We start from the raw sequence: 20,653 nt of genomic DNA on the forward strand, positions 1-20,653 counted from the left end.
TAGCGCCCTGTTGAAGATGTACAAGCTGGATCCCACCAAACAGACCGCGAAATGAGGCTGGTCTCGGCAGTGCAGGAGTTAAGCTCTGGCGCATTGTCAGAGTAGCTGGGCGGCCCCTCCCTGGACCGCAGCCGGAGCCCGCCCGCCCGTCCGCCCGCCCGGCTGGAGGCTGCAGACGGTGTCACTGCATCTCTCCTCTCCGCTACACGACTCGAGTCTCTCTCTATTTTCTCATCCATCTGCCCGGCCCCTCCCTCTCTCCGCCCGGGCGGCGTACGCACACAAGCGGCTCCTCGACCTCTCCTCGTCCGGCTGGATAAACTCAGCGCTGCATCAGCATCGGTATGTAAGGACCTGCGAGAGGAATGCGCAGAACGGGTACTGTCATCCACTAGCTGCGCCTGAGCAAAATGCACGGGTTATATGTTTGGTATTGTAGGCTCTTTCTTCTTGTGTGTGTTGCTGTGCGCTAGTTTATGGAGCTGTCACATACGAGTGCAGATGATGCCCGTCTGTAGCGGGAAAGCTGTGCTGATTTATGTCTTTGTTTGCGTCGTCAGATCCACGCTGTTGTGTGTTTAGCGCTGGGAAATTGTATTTTGTGGGGTCGTCTTGTCTCCATCGGGATGCTACATTGGGGGGTGATACCTTAAACAAGTGGATACATAACATAAAAGCCCCGAATTCAGGGAAATATTGAATGATCAAATGATCAGAAAGGTAGTTAGACCTGGATCTGTCAGAGAGGCACAGTGTGCACTTGGGATGGGTTTCGGCCGCTTTGCAAGTCCTCGGTTTAACTCGGGTTGGGGGTTCGAGGTGATGCGGAGAGGGGCTAACATATGGATGTAGCCTGTTTTGGGATTTGTGAATTTCTATACAGCTAGCCTCTGTCATGCTGTAAGGCTATCTGTTAAGATGTTTTGAGGTATGTCCGAAATACTGGAGGCACAATATAGATCATTTAACCAGTGATAATGGTAAGCATCACCCCGCCCCCTATTCGACTTCCATATACACCGCATCCGTCTGTGCACATTATGTAAACGGCACAGTGTTTGTGTGGAAACTGGGCTACGGGCTGCGGTGCGGCTGAGCTGGAGTCGGATACGCATTCGGTATGTGACCTTGTTCCAAATACGCTCTTCCCTTCGGAGAAAAAGAAAAGAGGAAAAAACACTGTAATTGCTTGGCCGGGACTACCTGGCTGTAGAAAGAATTGGGATATAGACAAAATTAGTAAGACACGACATTCAGTACAGATATGGTAATGTACAGGTTGCTGTGTGATTAATTACAGATTGATTGACGTATCTGGGTTGCCCAGTGGTCAACATCAGAGAAATGCATCAACAGTTGAATTTGATTTATATATATATATGGATTGTGAACAGGCCTGTTCTTTTTTTAAATTGTGAACTGTGCTAGTATCCCTCTTTAGTAATGCCATCATTCATCTTCTGTGTTAATTGCATTCATTATTGCTAATGCCAACTTTAAATAATGACGTCGGAAATCTTATTGAATTGAATTATGTGTTGATGTGATTTGAGTAGGTTTATTGTTGGTGTGACTGCGGATTGTGCCAAACCCGTCCTGTGAATGTATGAGTGTGTGTGTGTGAGGGGAGAGGGAGGCAGAGGCAGGCTCTGTCCCAGGCCGCTCGGTGAGTCAGCGGCCGCAGGGAGTGAGTCAGCCTCAGCTCTAGCTTTGAGGACAAACAGGAAAAGAGCCGTCAGCCGGCCAGACTGGACATCCATCAGCCCGTCCAGCGGCTGCCATCGCCGGCCTGTTCACACTTAGCGTTTACTGCTGTGCAATTTAAGGTTAGGATGAGGCAGGCCATTAAGTATCGACTGTTTAATCACCAATAATTATAATAATAGTAAATACAATTAAATCTGTAAAAAGCCTAGCCCCTTTAGATGCTAATTTGCATTATATGAATATGTATACCAGGACAAGTGTTTTTTTCTTTTAGAAGTGAGTAATAAATTAGCAGCTTCCCGCTCGTGATATAGGTACAATTAAAGGAGTAACATTAAAACCCTAGCAAATCCAAGTGGTACAATAATAATAATAATAATAATAATAATAATAATAATAATAACAACATGAAGAAATAAGATCTACAATGCATTCAACAAACAAATGCCATCACAGAACAATGTATTTAAATTGACATTTATGTGATACATTGGGAGAAAATGTGTAATATATACATATTACAAATGCAGTTTCATCCTTACATGGGTGGTTTACTGATGGATGGCTTCCAGTACAAAATATAACTCTTTCCACAGCCTGGCCATTTTTTTTGTGGATATTTAATTACACATCTCATTGGACTGATGCAACATCACTATATATAGAAGTCAAGTTTCTTGCCCGAATCATTACAATAGCATAAAAACATAAAAGGGACTACAGTCGGCTTTAGGGAAAAAAAAACAGTTTGGTAACAGTGTCAGTGTGAATAGAGCTCAGAGCTGTGGTCAGTATTAAACAGCAATTTCTTAACCCCACACGACTGGCCTGTAGAGCCCCTCCCTCTCTTAACTAATCTGGTCTTAAATGCTGCTGCATTAAACAAGTGGCTCAGTCAGCTCTGTGGCAATACCAGAGGGCCATAAAGCGCATTATTAGTGGTCAAACAAACAAAGGCACATTATTCTTTTAAGTTCTGTAAGACTGAAATCTGCTTTGACAAATGGCTGCTCCATACTAATTAGTATTTAAGTAAGGTGGTGGGGAGTAAGATCCTTGGAGCTGAGAGACTGATAAAGTGTTATGGGAACCATTTTTGAGAGGTCAGGCAGTGTAGGGTGTTTTTCTTGGATGTAAATATACCCCTAATATAAATATACCCCTTTCCATTTTCCTAGTTGGTCATTCTTCACAGGTTACTACTTATGCAATAATGTCTAATTAAAACATTTTTTTTTTAACTTTAGGAAAAGCATGGTATTGATTTTGATAATCATGTTAAAGTCATCTTCAAATGTTTTATTTTTTCTTTAAACATAATTTAATTTATACATCTGGCACCGATAGCTATAAAACACAGCTTTTGCCACACTATAGTTTAGAGTAATCCTGCTTGATGAGATATAGCTGTCAAAACCGGTTTGTACAAAGCCAGAATTTGAATTCACTAGTTTTTCTTTTAATCATGCCCAATTTGAATCCTGTTTACCGAGCATTGATGTTTGAAATGACCTAAAAAAATGAATATTTATACTATTTGTGTGAACTGGGGTGGACATGCTTCAGAATGCTGCTCAGACCTGTGTGATGTACAAGCAAGAATATGTTAGGGTTATAAACCAGTCAGTGGATAGAAAGATTGAGGTAGAAATGGAAGCCGCCAAATGTCCAGTGGAGAGAGGGCAGCCATGTTGTGCCGATGTGTACTTTAAAAATGAGTTTGCATATTTGATCGTATTGTTGCCTATGCTGTGAGGAAAATATTTGAGGATCTGTCTCCTTGAAGAGCACAGTATGGATGTTTGCTTTTGGAGGGGGGCACATATTGTAGAGAGAGACACCCATTTTTCTGATTCCTTCTGGTGCACGAGTGTCGGCCCGATTGCCGGCTCTTTCACCATTGTGCCGGCTGGCTAATTGTGCTGCAGTGTCCCTTGTTATACAGTGGAACTGTTGCCTCTGCTTGCCAATGCAAAACTGGACCTAGACAGCCAGCCCAAACAGGGGAGTAGGGTGAAAGGAAAGGTATGTGTGAAATCAGCAGACCCCAGTGTCTTTCTTTAACTCTGCAGGCTCCCTTCTTTTTTGGTCTGGCCTCAATCTATCATTCACATTCCTGTCGGCCCACCTCTCACTTCCCAATTGTGCAGCTCGAACTAAAGGAGAGGTACAGTCAATGCCAGTTATAGCAGAGACATTAATTATGCGGCAACAACAACCAAAAGCCGGTTTGGTAGAGAGGAACAAAAGCAAACAGGATATCTAAAAGATTTGCATGGTTCTCTGCTAAAATTACAGACATTGATTTGTTCTTTCAATTAAAAATATTGACTCTTTATTGCTGCAGGAGCTCTAACTAAATTATTGTTTAAAGATTTAAACCAAATCAGATATCAGGATCCCTTCCTTTGTTTTTTTCCGCTTTTCACCTACAGTGACAGACAGGGTCTTAATGAGAAGTGGCTCATATCAATATTGACAAACAAGTAAAATGTCTAAGAATGCGATAGAAGATGCCAACACTGGCACAGATTGACATACAGAAAAATCCAGATTCAGATTCTATTTCTGAAGATTGTGACTGAAAAACAGATAATTGTTTATACATACAGTACAGACAGCTAGTCATTTCAAATGGCATGTACACAGTTACAAGGTCAATGGCAGTGAAGGCCGTCTTACTTGAAAAATACAAACACAGTATACACAACATTGCATATAAGCTCAGTCCTTGGTTTAACTCATTTCCAGGCTTTCCAGAGTATACTTTACCTTCTGTCTTACTGTTTTTCTTTATATTTAATTTACAAATTCCAAAGGTTGCTCACAGGGTGCTTAACCATTTTGTTGTATCTTTGCATTTCAACAGCAGGCATCAATTTAAGAAGACTGATAGTAGTTGCATTATTGATAATGACATGCATACTGGCAGATGTTGCACAGCTTTATCATATCTAGAAAAACCAAACAGTCAGTCTGTCAGGCCTGGTGCAGCCCTTTCATATTGTCTAGATCCAGTGAGCAGCAAAAACAAAGTGAAGGAATTGGTTGGGTGATGAGCATCACTGGGATTTCATGAGAAATATAGCAGCTCTTTATATTTTGGAACAGGTGCGATTGGAGTTATTCTAGTGAGGCCCTGATATTAGTTCTATTTCCAACTGCAACAGCAGTTAAACTTTTGTAAAACTGCTGATTAGATCTGCTTAGTTGAGAACAGCTGCCACACAAAGCCTCGTGGAAAGGGGCATTGTTACAGCCATACACAGTTGTGTACATAGAGTGCACTCTTTAGCAGCTTTGATTTAGATTAATTGGGGGAAATTATACCTATATTTCTCTCTCTCTCTTTAAATCCATGCTGGGCAGTGATCTGCTTATTCACTAATAAGAGTTTAAAATAATCTCTGTGGATTGTAGGAATTTGCAAACTTTCTCCCGAGTTGGGAAGACAAAGGAAGGGTTTCACAAAATAACTTTTGCTTATGGTGAATATCTAATAATTGCATAGGTTTCTGTGGGGTTATTTAGCTCACAGGCAGTCCTTTGGCTACAGCTTTATGGTTGTTAATAATCTATATAATTAAATCCGCATTATAATTTATGGTCCATGTCATGCCAATATATATATACAGCTCTGGAAAAAATTAAGAGACCACTTAACATTGATTTCTGAACTTGAAGTGGTCTCTTAATGTTTTCCAGAGCTGTATATAAATAAACAAACATACTTTTTTGGGGGGCTAGATAGCTAGTGCCTCCCAGTGGCTACCTAATGTAAAGAAAAACAGAAGGGCCAGGGAAACCTCCTATTTTTTGTATACTTCAAATATATAGGTGCCATACCATAATATTTGCACATAGCAGCATTATGCACAACCCCAGTTGCGTCCCTTTTTTCTAGTTGATGTGAATCATTTTGAAATTACTGTGTGTTTAGGCTGCTGCATTTTATTTGTAATAAACAAAAAAAAGCTGCAATAATGCATAACTAGGGCCCTCAGCAAAGTCGAGCTAGACTTTTCAGAAGCAGTGTGCATTGTCATTAGAGTACTCCAAGCTCTGCCCGGGCCCTCAGCACTACTCCATCAAACACCCCTGCCCTGCCAGTAAAGGTTATGCATAAAATACCTCTTCAGATGGTTCTGCCATCATTTGAGTGGACTCCTGTGTGACCTGCATGAGCCAAGTCTGGCATTGCGGGTGGCCAGAAACTCCAAGGGGGGAGAGATGAGTGGCCACTAAAACAAACAATGCACAACTCGACAGAGAAAACCATTAACAGGAGCTAGTTATTACAGACAAACTTGAGCCACTTTAATATTAAACCAAAACTGAACTGATCTAAAAAGCAGACCTACTGGGACTTTAGGAAGGCTGGAGGTGCCCCTAGGGTTCTGATTTACTCATTAACCAACCAATGATAGTGTGGAATGCAGCTGCATTTTAATGCCAGTCAATCAGCCAATCAGACTGCCCCTGAACACAGTACCTGCAGCCCTGTGACTAATTAAGGGCAGGGGAGCCTACCAGCCCTACCACACCACACTTACTGATTTTATTATCAATCACATATGAGAAACAGTGCCACATTCTCAGACATTCCAATTCCACATTTCAAGATGGTTGTGTGCCCAAACAGCGCAATTTAGCATCTCTTATACAAAAGAAACATCTTTTACACAACATCCATCCATCCATCCATTTTCGAAAATGCTTATCCCAGCCAGGGTTGCGGAGAAGCCGGAGCCGATCCCGGCAGGCATAGGGCGCAAGGCAGGAATACACCCAGGACGTGACGCCAGTCCATCGCTGGTTTTACACAACATATTAACTGATATTGTTTGTATGATATAATACTATGTTGTATAATAAAGTTTTGCCTCATAGTTTGTCTACATTATACTATACATAATTATCTTGCCTTTCATCAGTTTTTTATTAATCGTCTGGAAGAGGAAAAAAGTCAAACATTTATTTAAGGCAGAGTCCATAATGTATCTCAAAATGCTTGATTAGGTGTCAACATGGAGTAATGACACGGCAGTAAGAGGGGTGTAGTTTGTAATGTAAGTGAAATCTCCATAAAAGCCATTAGGGTGACTGAATGTGCGGTTCTGAAGATGATGACACTGCAATCTCTACCACATTCTGATAATACTACACAGGTCTGATGTGATTCCATGTGTAAAAGGAGGTTCAGTGGATTTTGGAAAGCAACAGGAGACTCTCACGGCAGAGGCACAAAGGGACAGTGGGGGCCTCTGTGGCATATAATGTTACTGCCCCCCCCGGCAGGGTGCTATTTCATTTGGAAAGAATGACTTGTCACTCTGAATTGCTCTGTTCCAAGGCACAGATTTTGGCTTCGGTAGTTGACGCAGTCTCACAATCTACCTTTCTCCTTCTCTCTCTCGCGCGCTCTCTCTCTCTCTCTGGAAATGCCAGAGGGTGTATGTATTCCATGAAGCAGTTGTCTGTGGGGGTGGGGGATGGAGTTGGGTGGGGATGGTGCTGTGTTGTGTGGCTGACCTTTCACACTGAAAGCGCCTCACCGCTGTGGCGCAAGGTCCCCAGCTCTCCCTTTCTGCCATTGTCAGTGTCGTTGTCTGAACATCACAGCACACTATTTCCAAAAACCTCTCTCTGTAAAAAACAAAACAACAGTTATTAAGTTCCTTTGTGTATAATAATAATAAGAAGAAAGGGTAATATAATTAATTATATGTTCCTAACAGGATTTTGAGTGCAGGTTTAAGGAGAGAGGAGATTTAACATTTTGAGAATTAATATATTCATAACCACATCATTTTTAATAAGAACTAAAAAGCTATAATAATGATGGACACTGTTTTTCAGTATCTTTCAGATTTGTTTAAATAAAAATGTGCATCATTTGAGTGCTTCCCATCCCCCACACTCTGAAACCCTTGGCTAATGAATTCCTCTGGGTTTCATAGTGTACTGACAACAAGAGAGAAAATAAATGTTTAAATTAAAACCCCGAATATGACATTCTCCTCAAAAAAGCTGTCAATGCCTTTGATGTTTGCTAGTTTTTTGGCTATGTACTGTATTGTGGAAATGGGAGTGTTTGTGAGCAGGTCTGATGAAGTTTGGGTTTAATGTCATATAAAAATGTCATATTGTACATTCAATTTTGAGTCTCAGATGGGTTTTTTCATCTCTGCATATTGTGCACAAATTTCTAAATACACAGTGCTTTTTAATGGCCTCTTGGTTGTTAAATTTTCCTACAAATTGCCTCTTGTATCTAAATTGTGGGCCATTGTTTTATAAATAATAATTGAATAATAATAATAATTGAATTGCCTATTATTTTTCTTCTGTCTTACCCCTTACCCCTCAGAACAGCCATTTGTTATTCCACCTCAATTAAACCCTGCCAGCCTGCTCTCTGGCTGAGGAGAGATGAAAGCCCTGCTCCCTGAATTCTGTAGGGATACCCTTTAACAGCAGGCTTTCATTGTTGTCCTTAGGCCATACGCACTGCCTGTTCTAAGACTAATTCCTAGCCCAGGGGTCAGTGGTGCACAGGAAGCCAAACTGTATGCCGGTGGGTAGAAAATTCCCCAGTGCACAGAACTACCAGACTCTCAGATGTCCAGTACAGATTTTCTCCTTTATTGTATTATAGGCTTTCAGAGTTTCAGTACCAATTTCTGTCTGCTGACTCTTTAGCCTTTTTTTTTCACAATTGCCTGGATCGAACTGGTAGTTTCTAAGATCCCACTTTTGAGAATGCCCCACTATTGAATTTCTTATCTCTCAAAAATCCATACTATTGAAAGTCCTGACATTGTTTCCAAAAGCACACCCAAAGCACTAGACTTGATTCTTCTACATTTTGCTAGTCTCGCAGTTGCTCCTAAGCTTTGGAAATTATTCAACATTGTTGCATTTTCTTCCCAAAACCTTCCTGCCCCTCATTCTAAACTTGTAAAATAATGTCTCGCAATGTTATTAACTGATACAGAACTAGATAGGGCTCGAAAGTGCAGTCAGCTGTCTCTCCAGTGAGTGGTGACATCCCAGGTGTCTGAATGTCACCTTGGCATTTGTTGTTCACTTTCTATGGCCATGAACCCTTGACTGTGGTCTCCAGATTGTTTTCAGTAGTATTGCACTGCAGCATCCCATCCTTGACCTGAATTGGACCTGAACTTCTGTCTGCAGATATGAGCTCATTGGCCTGCATTTTGGTAGGCCTCCCTTATATGGCCGCAACGGACATTTTTCAGTTTGATTTGGTCACAGAGAGAGCTTGGCTTGTTTACATAGCAGGAAGCATTTGTGTGTGATGAGGGTGGGAGGCGGAGTTAAAATCTTTCAGTGGTGCTGTGAATATGTGAGGCACGGCAGAGTGGAAGGCAGGGCAGTCTCAAGAGCTGGAATTAAGTAGGAGTCTGGCAGACGGCTCTGTCGGAGTCCAGAAGAACAGCTCCTGTAAACACTCGCTCGGAAAAATCTGCGCCATTAAAAACTCAGTAGACTGCAGACACCCATCGGATATATATTGGATTGCTGTCTGTAATCTGAGGTGCAACTTTACAAAATGTGTTTTGTGTCTCTAAACATTTAACAATTTAAATGTCATTTCTAGAACTGTAGAATTGTTGGCGGTGGTTGTTATATGATTCTATTTACCTCAGATACTGAATCACTTTAGACAACATTAAAAAGTAAAATATTTTCAACCAATAGGTGGTAGCAGGTACTTTTTCACTTTTTGAATTGTGGGACATACACCTGCAGATACACAGGTAAACACCCAGACTCCGTACTGGCTCTCTTTTTCCTTTGTGTTTCTCTTAGCCCTTCAGGCAAGAATGTGGTAACTCTGATGTTGTTATTTTTGTCAACAGTGGAGAAGAAACCTGTTTAATATGTGTCAAGAAAATGGCAGGGGAAATATTTGTGCACAGGGTTCCCATGGTCACAGTTCAGCAGTGCACTCTCAGTCAGGGAGTTTATGGGCAGAGGAGAAAAATTCAGACTAATACATTCCGCGTCAGAGAGGTCAGTGGCTTCCACACCCCATCTCTTTGTGTCTCTTTTGTTTGCCATCATGTTGAATAGAGATTTAATACATTTAAAAAATAACAATAAAAACAAAATCACCCTAAACAATGATATACATTTACTACTGAATATTACTCAAATATATTCACACTAGTAAAAACATCAGCAGCTTTTAATATATAAGAACATAACAAAGTTTACAAACGAGAGGAGGCCATTCACCCCATCGTGCTCGTTTGATGTCCATTAATAACTAAGTGATGCAAGGATCCTATCCAGTCTATTTTTAAATGTTCCCAAATTGTCGGCTTCAGCCACATCTCTGGGGAGTTTGTTCCAGATTGTGACAACTCTCTGCGTGAAGAAGCTAAGCTTAGTCATAGGTCTAGGCTTATTATTAAATTATAGTTTAATATACCAGTGTTTTTGTTGTTTGTTTGATTTGTCGGTTGGTTGATTGAGTAACTCATTATTAGTATGAGATTTGCAAGCTAGTCAAGTGTTTCTCAGGAAGTAGCTTCCAATTGGTGGGGACTTTCATTTCTTATTTGTTTTATCTTGTGTTCCAGCCCTGAATAGAAAGATTTAATGTGTGAACTCATTCATATTTTATTTGAAATTGAAACCCTTAATTATGCTCATTCCAGCCCTTGTTCTTGATTAGGCACTTATCACAGCAACACTGTACAATCCTATGCAAATTGCATTTGGTACCCAATCATTTTTATAGTCCAATTTCTTTGTACCCGTATTCTTGGAAGTCTTGTTAAAGCAGCAGTTGTTTCAATAAAACCCCCTGGTGAGAGAGAGTGGCTAAATATCCCCTTTTTTGCCAGTCTTCTTTTCTATCTGTTCAATGCAATCAGGAGAAAGCAAAAAGGATCTGAAGTTGGCGATGGATGGTTTCAGTTAGTCCTTGTCTTAGTTGCTAATTCTGCCAGACCATGTATACTATTAGGAAATTCTCTTTTATTTGCTTTTCTTGCCTTGGTATGTATGTATATAACAACACACAAATGGAACATACATTTCTTGTGAAATGAACTTGGCCTTTTACCATGAGCTCCAGTACTTATTTACTTCCTCCTGTAACATGCTGACAACTCATGCATACATTCAGACTTTCCATCACTGTAACTGTAGAAGCCGCCTCATTGACAGACAAGGGCAGTGGATAGCAACGCCCCTCCCTGGGTGGCGGGCTGAGATCCACTGGTACGGTGGCGATTAACACAGTGGTGGTAATAGGATTAACGACAGAAGCTCCCAGTACTGGCCAAATCACACGACTTGGATTACAGGAGGAAATTAGGACAGAAGAGGAGAGGTGCTGAGAGAGAAAGAAAGAAGGAATGAAAGAAAAAGAGAGAAATGTAAAAGGCATTTCCACTCTCAAATGCAATGCAACCCCTCTTGTTCTTGAAAGTAGTCAAGTCAAAAGAAACATTTCCTCTGACCAGAAATCACTTATTCTGTGGTTTCTCACGATCCATTAGGTGCAGTAAGTGACCAGTGAGGAGATGAGGGGAAAACATTCTGGATAATAGAAGAATAAATAAAGCTACTACTTATGGGGGATGCTTTTTCCGAACACTCGCATGGCTGTTTACTAGCACATCAGAATTCATCCCCAAAGCACTTGTCGCTGACTGTGGTGCGGAAGCCATTTAGAACGATGCGGTTGAATCATTTTGAAAATGTTTGCCTTGAAAAATCACAGGTAAAGTGAGTCATAAAAAGCTGCTTCCCTTGTCAGCCAATATAGGTATTATTTTAGGAGGGAAATTATATTGTTAGACCTTTTCAAAGCAATGGAGCAGAAATTGTGAACGTGCTGCTATAAAGTGAGGGATGTTTCGGGAAGGGCTTACTACATACACATTTGCTTGCTTTTCATCTTTGGAAACATTGAGATGTTTCTTTCCAGCAATTAATTACTCTCATCAAAAGGGGCTGGTGATCATGCTATTCCTCTCAGAGCTGTCCAGAGTGCTGAACCCATAGGAAGCTTCATCCACCCAACCGGCATGTGTTCCAGCACTAAAGACTAGTTTATTGTAATGAGGGGTATAGCTTTCAATGCAGGGTTACTCTTGTATAGAATGACATTTAACTCACACCAGGGATAGGACTATATATATATTTATTTTCATAAAATATCTGTATCACTAATTAAAACTTAGTAAAATTTTCAAAACCGTTTTATTTTACTTTTTACGTAGACATCCAACTCTTCAGTTAACACAGGGATAAACATTAATTGGCCTAACATCTACAACATATTCTGAATCTTTATTCTTATTTAACTGTGATACTGCAATACATTAGAATATATTACATTAAGCCCTAACAACGTCCTGAACCCAACACATGGCAATAGTTCATTTTGAAGCTAGGCCCCTACAAATCTACACCCAATTCAGTTAACTCAATAAAAACACAATCCTAACCTTAACAGCAGACTATGTTTACTGGGGAATCTAACCCTAACGCTTGTCATGACCAAAATATATCCCTAATTTGAAGAAAACTCGTTTTACTGTAAAATGTAAATAGCAACCTCAATTGTAACTGTAAATCCATATCATCTTCACACCTTCATTTCTATCCCTAATTAAAATGTGCTGTTGCCAAATCTAATTTTGAATGATCTTTTTTACTTTTTCAAGAATTAGCCAAACACATACAATTCAGAATCTTTATTCTCAACTGTGATACCTTAGTTTATTATAGCTAAACCTGAGTCATATAAATATTTAAACTTCTGTTTATGTATTTATTTAATTGTTCTCTTAAATTGAAGTATTCTTTAATTTAATTTAATCTTCTTAATGCCAAACCTAGAGTTCTAGAGATACTCATTAAACTCCTTTTCAAGGTGGCCAAGAAAAGTTGGAAAGTTATGTATTGTCTGAGTAAGCTAAAAATCGTAATTTATTGAACAATGTATTTTCTTGAGATAGATCTGGAATAAGTTAGTGTTATCTTTTTCCTCCATAGCATTGCCTGAAGGCATGATAAAGCCAAGTTCAGGCAGAAAAGCCAGCAAGAAATATTGCAAGAAGATCTAATATTACACGTTTAAGAAATCTGGCTTATTAATTGTTCTACTTTTCGAAATCACAGAGGAGATGTTGTAAGTAAGAACGTTAATAAATGATAGACTTAAATGAATAAACGTAAGAGTTAACTGTAGTGGAATTTGGCTAAGTAATGTCACATTGGATTTATAGTTTCCATGAGTGAAAAACAGAAAAGCTTTAAAAAGAAATCAGTCTAAAATGAGTCAGCACAGAAACATCTTCAAATATTCAGCCAGCCAATTCCATGCCCCTACAAATCTCCTAAGACCCTTAAAAAATAATTGAAACCTTTTCACATCCCTTAAAAGGTCGTTCCATTTTCCATCATGTGATTTTAAGTTTTCACTCCATGGTGCCAGAAAATTAAACTTGGAAATAAATAAAAAATGAGAACTTGGCTGTACACAGTGCACTTCAAAGTCCTGTTTAAGCAGACTAGCAATCCAAGGAAATAGACTGAGCCTGACATTTACTGCATCACTTTGAAAATGTGGCAAGCAGATTTTGTTTTTGAACTAAAAAAACACCAACATTTTTTTTTCGGTATTCTGTTGCAACTGAAATTTCATGCTTTGGTTTTCCCACTCAAGGTTTCTTCTAAGAAACAACATTTTTACTTCCTTTTAAAATAAAACTTTGGGTTTCATGGGGTTCTAGGAGTGAGAAAAAATGTCAACACACCAGCTGAAAGTATTGTGGAGGTTTGTTAGAGTACTACATAGATTAGGATCTTAAGGCAGAATTGCTGAGGAGTACCAGTGCTTGTACGAAGAAGACACTGGCAGAGAGGGCAGTGCTGATGTTGCCTGGGAACTGGTCAGAGTGGGAAGGCACTGGGATGATGGGTGAGTTTGAGGTTCTCCCTGCATGGACGTGAGGAGGGGGATGGGGAGACCAATGAGTGGGAAGGCGTCATTGTCTCTGTAATTAGGCCACATTTTCCTCAGGCAATAAGAGGCTTACTGCATCTGCCAGTGGCGTGTGTCCTGGAAATTAGCCTTCCTAGGGCAAATTCTCCAGCCTTGTGTAGGCAGCCCTGCACAACAGCGTATGGCACAGAGGTTACTGTGTTTCATGGAAAGGCAGTGTGGGGAATGAGTCTTATCTGTTGTGTAAGGGCAATGGATTGTTGGGCTTTGAAGCATTTTGTGGAGTGACTGTGTAGTCTGGTATCTTGCTCTCCATACGCACTCTGCATTTGTGTGTACGTTTGGGTGTGGGCCAGATTTTCCAGGAGTAACTGGATTTTTGTTTTTTGGCAGTTAGTTTTGTATTATATGAGGTGCCTTTATTTAAGCTTTGAGCTTCCTGTCTGATCTCTGCTGTACGTTATTAGGTGTGCTATTTTTTTCCAGCAAACTCGGGTTGCTAATATTCCATCCAGAATTTTTAGCTCTTAATCACTAAGCTCTGTGAGCTGATGCTTTCAGGGAGAGACAGGCCTTCCAGAATCCATTATGAAAGCCCTTGTTTCCTCTTTTTATTATCTAAGATGGTTCATGAGAAGCCAACAATTGTGAGGGGAAAAATGCATTAATCATTCTCAAACACATTACAAGGTGACTCCTCAGTGAAAAAAACTAAAACTGCTGCTGCTTTATAAAGTGTCCCTGTGAACTAGCTTACATACTCAAAGGCAGTGGGGTTGTGTTGGAGAGATCAGCTAGTGCTACTGGTTCTATTCCAGAGTGCCTGTGGAAAAAGTGTGAAGACCAGGGGGTCAAAGGCTTTTCAATTATTTTCCTGTTCCTGCAGCATTGTGGGTCTAGCATTCTTTCTGAAGAATAGTGATGTGTTTTCCAAATAAACATCCCCAACTGCTAAATGGAGCATTATATTTTGATCATAGAAAAGCATAGTCAGTGTCTTTGATTTACAGAACTATACAGACAGAAGTGGAGAAGGAGTTCCTGTATGCTTTACAGTTTAACCAAGGGTTTATACCACTAATCTAATATTGTATTACCGAAGTCGACATAGACGCATATGATTGAGTTTCCTTCAGAGGAAGTTAGACCATTCAAGAGTATGCATTGCACTCAGTGCATCTCAAACCCTTCAATATTTTGAGGACCCAAATATTGCATCCACTTTTTGGAAAGAGAATCACAGTGCTTTTGTGTGGATGTCTTTTTGATGTTTTACTATTATTTTCCCTCAGTGCATATCCTCACTGCAGACAGTCCGGTCTGAATACCTGAATATTTATTTGTAAACAAACTCACCAACAATGTTATTGCTGCTAGCCCTCAGTCTGTCTGTATCCCACAATTGTCAGAGTAACTAGGATACACGAGCAGGACATAACAACTCTGGTTACCCTGGAAACACGGTTTGGTGCTCCACAGAGTAAATAAAACTCCTAGTGCACTGGCACACTGAACATCTCAGTATAAGTGCTGCTCAAATGAATTCTATTGAATGCTCAATTTCAAAAGGTAAATGAAGGCTTAAATGTTGAGTGGTTGTCATTCTATTAATATTTATTTCTAATTTCTGTAATTATGCAGGGCTTAAAAAGAAGCTTTACTAATTAAATGTCATGGCAACATTCTCCCAGCATTGATAATCTATAACATATCTCTTAGATTACAATTATGATTTCAAGTGTATTTCTCCTTCCAGCAATCCAGCCAAATTCAGCCCTAGCCTGCGGCTTGCCCACACAAATACTGCAGCTACACAAAAACATTGCTGTGCAGCTAAATAATATTGTGAATTTGTATTCTGAACGGTGACACTGCGCACTATAGGAACACTCTACTATATTAATATAGCTCTATAGATCTCTCTCACTACCTCATTGTTTCCCATCATTCTCAGATCAAATGGCTCTGTTTAAAACAGAACATGGAATGTATCCTCCACCCTACATTATCTGTCTCAGTTTAAACAAAGTGGATCATTCTGTAAAAAGAGTGAATCCAGTGCAGTGAACTACACAAAAGGTACCTGGGTGAACTGATGCTATGTAACATCCTGCCTTTAAACCCCAGCATGGACTAATCTGAACTCTAGCAAATAACCCCTGTCTGAATGCTATCTTCTGCATGTTCTCTTTTTTCTCTCTCCTGCTCATTCCTTCCCCCCCCATATCTCAGTGGGCTGCAGAGAAAATTGCCCATTCCCAGTAGAATATGCTGTTCTGATTCTTGCAGTTAAACATAGCCGATAAGCATTTCATGCTAAATATAGTTTGTCTGATTAAGGACCTGAATGCTGCTGCCTTGTCAGTTCCCTCTCTGTGCAGCATCGTGCATTTTCCAGGCAGCGAGAAGGATTTTTGTTTTTTTCCTTGCACAGAAATGCTGCAATGCGTCTCAGAAAGCCAAGACTGGGTCAGTGTAACGAAGCTGCCGGCAACAGCCAGCCAGCCGTCTCCATAGCGACAACCAATAGCATTTCAGCATTTTGTGGCTGGTGAGATGCAATATTGTTGTGGCAGCAGTGCATGGAAGAGACTGCGTCGGGTGCAATTATCTATGTAGGTTTCCCTCAAAATGAAAATTAAACACATCCAGACCAAGCAAACCTGAAGCTGCCAGGGAAGTACTGAATAATAATCAGGCCGACATGGTAGCTTCCTTCTTATTTCTTCAAAGCATATGCTTAGCCAACCGGCCTTGATTTGATTGAATCCCTGCTCTTTTGAATTTGATTTACATGTTCAGTACTATATTTGCCTTGCCTTCATTTAATTTAACCGACACTTCCTCACTGCTGTATGTCAGGTTTAAGCCTATTTAACCATAGTCAACAACGTATTTGAAACCTCTCTTACATTAACTAACAATGAAACTGCTGCTGGCATTCAAAAAAAATTAAAGCTGTCTATTTCTGCCACTGGTGCTTTAAAACAAAGCATTCATCTAAATAAATCTTAAACTGCAGTAGTCAGACATACAGGCATAGACATTTTATGAAGAATGCTGTGCTTCTTCTTATGTGTGTCTGAGTCCCTGATGCCCAAATAGCTTATTTGCAAGGATCTCCTCAAATGAACACCAAAGCCAAAGAAACTAAAACGAAAACATTAATATCGAACCTAAAGTTTGTGGTTCACCAAGAGACATAAAAGTTTTTTTTCTTCCCATGATGCACTGCAATGTTTGTAACTCAAAGTTCTGACACAGACTGAGAAGAGCAGCCCAACCCTACATCCTGTGTAACCTGTCATTTCATGGGAATGCATGTACCTTGTCCAATCCTACGGATAGTTCTTAGTGGCCTTGGTGTAGCCCTGGCTATCCCTCCTGACCCATAGGGATTATACACACATGAGTGTTATATATGTATTGATGGTATAAGCTGCACCTAATTCTTGACCCAATATAGACTCATTCTATAACTGCCCTATATTCTGTTACAGCCTTATAAAAGAGATATGCCACTCAAATGCTTTACAATTCACACTGAAGTGTTGCCACTATATAAATGTTAACAACCTGCAATGCACTCACTGTGTTTAACATTGCTGTGGCCCTGTTTGTAGGTTTTAAAGAATGCCCTGTTTGCTCCAGAACAAAATGATTTGTTTTCCAGCACTATCAATAGCCTAATACAGTAAAACAAGACATAAAAGATGTTATAAAAAAGGTCAGTGTCTTTTTGAGACAAGCTAAGCTGTGTTTCATTACAGCAAATACAAAATGACAGGATGTGTTCATTGCTGTGATTCCATCTCAGGGATCTACTGGGAAATGCATCGAGCACAGACACGTTCTCCAGCTTATTCGTTATACTTTGTTTCTTTAGTATTCCTCTCTGTGAAACCACCAGTGGTTTAAAAGAGTTGTGATAGCCAACCTGTCAGTCTGTGTTCATCCTGAGAATCATCCAGCATCACTCTGCAAATCACAGGGCTCCGTTCACAGACGTCCCTCGGAGGATTCGTCTAGCTGTGAAAATGCTGTTGCACAGAGCTCGGCCGTGACAGACACTCCAGAACAGGCACATATAACAGTGTTCTGACAAAATATACAAATATACAAATTAAGATTTCAGGAGCTCACATTAGCTCTGTTCCCTCCTTTTGGAATAAGATACACAACTGGATAAACATACCAAAATAAATGCAATTTGAAATTCAGCCAGGAGGCTGCAATAAAGTACTGCTGTGACATGTTATTAAAAAACACTATTAAATAAACTAACTTAACCATACTAGACCACACAGCCTTATACAGTCATTTCCATCTGGGCATTGATTTTTTGTGTCCATAGCCTGACCTCCACTAGAGGGTCCTCCACAGATCTGACCATTTTATGCACTAGGAGGGGTTATATATTATGCAAGCACTGATGTTTTGGTGCAACAGAAATATATTAATTCTTTCATTTAAAGCTGAATTTTACTTTTAAAAGTTATTCCAAGAAATAACAGTGGCTGGAAGCAAACTTTCAGCATTATGACTGTTGTCAATCACTCCTAAATATATCCTTCCATCCAGTCTTTCACACTACATTGATGTTAAAGCCCTGTGCATTAATAAGGTATCAACAGCAGTGGACATCTGGAACCATTTAAGCAGCACCCTCCAGATGTTTATTACAGTGTTACTATTATTAACGTGGCCTATTATAAGACTCTCTATTGGAATTTAAACAAAGGGAATTATTAGACTATCTGCATACTGTTGACATCATACAAATGCTGACATTTTGCAGCTAATACAGTAGGGTGTCAGGGACAAGAATCATTACATTCTCCGCTGGTGATATTGCTGACTGACTCTGCCCTGCCAGCTCTCAATCCTATTTTTATTGTATTTTCTTTCAACCTCAGTTAATTACATATAATGAAATGAAACAAACAGATAATTAGACTGTGCTCCAGGGAATGGCACCAGAGATCTCTCAGATATCTACCAGCATGTCTATTATTTTTCCGCTTTTTTAGATATTTCTTTTGCATTGTTTATGTTCCTTGCTCTTGGCAGGAGCTGGACAACCACCACTTGATATCACTTCGCACCGCTGCTATAGTACAGTCAACCACAGTATGATCTTCCTGATACTCTCCTGATGATGTTCCTGATATCGACCCTGGAGATGAATCCTCATGGGTGCTCATAGGCACATCCTTTCAGAATAGAATAGAAAAGGAACCCCAACGTAAAGAGTATATATTTTATAAACCCCTAGAGGACAATTCTGGACATGATATCATGAGCTTGGATGCCTGCAGTTGTAATGTGTTATAGCTCTGTTCTTGTTCTTGCACTAGACTAGAAAGATAAGCTCTAGTTTCCTGCTGTGATTTAAAAGCATTCCCTTTGAGGGCAACATACATTGCCGACCTATTTGTCTCTCCAACTTTACTTTCTGCGGTTAGCTTTGCTTTAATTCATTTTTCCATGTGCCCCATATATCTTGGCTATACCTCAATGATTCACAGAGGTTTCCTCAATGGACATTTTCACATGAGCTTACCTGGCCCTGGAGAGTGTCTGCAGTATGCTGAAATGTTCATTCAGCAGGTCAAGTGTGAACAGTCACTGCTGACAATCTGTCAGTGCCAATGAGAGGGGAGATTGCTGAATTTGGATTTCTCTGCAGATTGTAGAGAGGCGAGTGCATTTTGGGTTATTTTTGTCCAATTATGCTGGAGAAATTCTTGTCTGCAGATCTTCAGTGATGTGTTTCTGGTCCCCTGAAAGCAATCTAAAGATGCACGCCGCAGTGAATTCAGGCATTTGTTAAATGAAGACATGTTTTTTTTCCCTTCTCTCATTAATGAATCAGGAAAAAAATTCATATATAATACCCATATTAATATGTGCTGTTCCTTTCTGCCTATTACATTTAATTGTGTATTTGTGACAGGATCAAAAGGCCAACAATGCAAATTATTTTTTTTATCCACAAGGTGATATAATGAAATAAAAGACGGTCTTGATTCTTCTCCTCATGTTATATTCCCTCCCTATGTCTCCCACAGGACAAAGAACTCTGCACCACAAAAGTGATGTCCTTGAAACAGTAGTGTTAGTCAATCCATCAGAGGATACAATTGCCTCAGAGGTACGTTGTTGGACAATATGACCTGGTGCATGTCAGTCTTGCTGGAGAATCAAAGAAAGAATCAAGATTGTAGAACACGAAATGGATGAAAATCAAGTTGGAGCAAACTTTATAGTACGTCTCATAGTCATATTTAATTCATGTGTGAATGCATTCAAATGCAGAATAGATACAATAGTTGAAAATGGTATTTACAGAGGTTTTCTCTTTCCACATGACTGCACACAGTTGTGTAAGACTGAAGTGTACAGCAGTCTGCACCGTCAGGAGATCTGGTAGCATAATGAATATATGGATGTGTCAGAGGGACTGCAAAGAGGAAGCGATTTCAAATAGTCACATGGTAGTGATGTACCGTGATTTTCCATAAGCTGCTGCTATTTAACTGTCTCCTATCAACCTCTCTCCATCCACTCAGATCCAGTCTCTGATCACTGACTCAGCTGCACACAAGCTATTGGTCCTGAGTGGCCAGAGCTCCGACCAGGGCGGTGACCTAATCCTACAAAGTGGGGTGTTCACCTTTAAGAGTTTCTCAGACATATTCGCTGATCCTGAGGTAAGGAGCAAAGTGCCCCCAGCACACAGCATGTTATTCAATTCAAAATAACAATGTTTTCTGTGGAATGCCCTCGTACATGTAAAGCAAAGCAGTAAAGTGTAATCAGTGGGAAAGCACGATAAAGCATTCCCTACCCTTCCATGTTGAATTGATTCTTGCATTTGTTTTCATTCCTGGGTATACATGTCACAATTAATATAGCCTCCTACAATAACATACAAGTCCCTGCAGTGCT

The 20,653-nt window shown here is 40.1% G+C and overlaps 1 protein-coding gene across 1 annotated transcript in view; it reads left to right on the forward strand.

The window, feature by feature from the left end:
- map1aa (microtubule-associated protein 1Aa) overlaps nt 1–20,653 on the forward strand; it is a 63,422-nt gene that overhangs the window by 26,015 nt on the left and 16,754 nt on the right. The window contains exons 3-4 of the mRNA XM_066701578.1: nt 19,774–19,856; nt 20,275–20,415. Of these exons, the coding sequence (XP_066557675.1) occupies nt 19,774–19,856; nt 20,275–20,415 (224 nt within the window). The remainder of the gene's footprint in view (nt 1–19,773; nt 19,857–20,274; nt 20,416–20,653) is intronic.

This window comes from Amia ocellicauda, chromosome 4 (genome assembly GCF_036373705.1).
Source record: "Amia ocellicauda isolate fAmiCal2 chromosome 4, fAmiCal2.hap1, whole genome shotgun sequence".
NCBI lineage: Eukaryota > Metazoa > Chordata > Actinopteri > Amiiformes > Amiidae > Amia > Amia ocellicauda.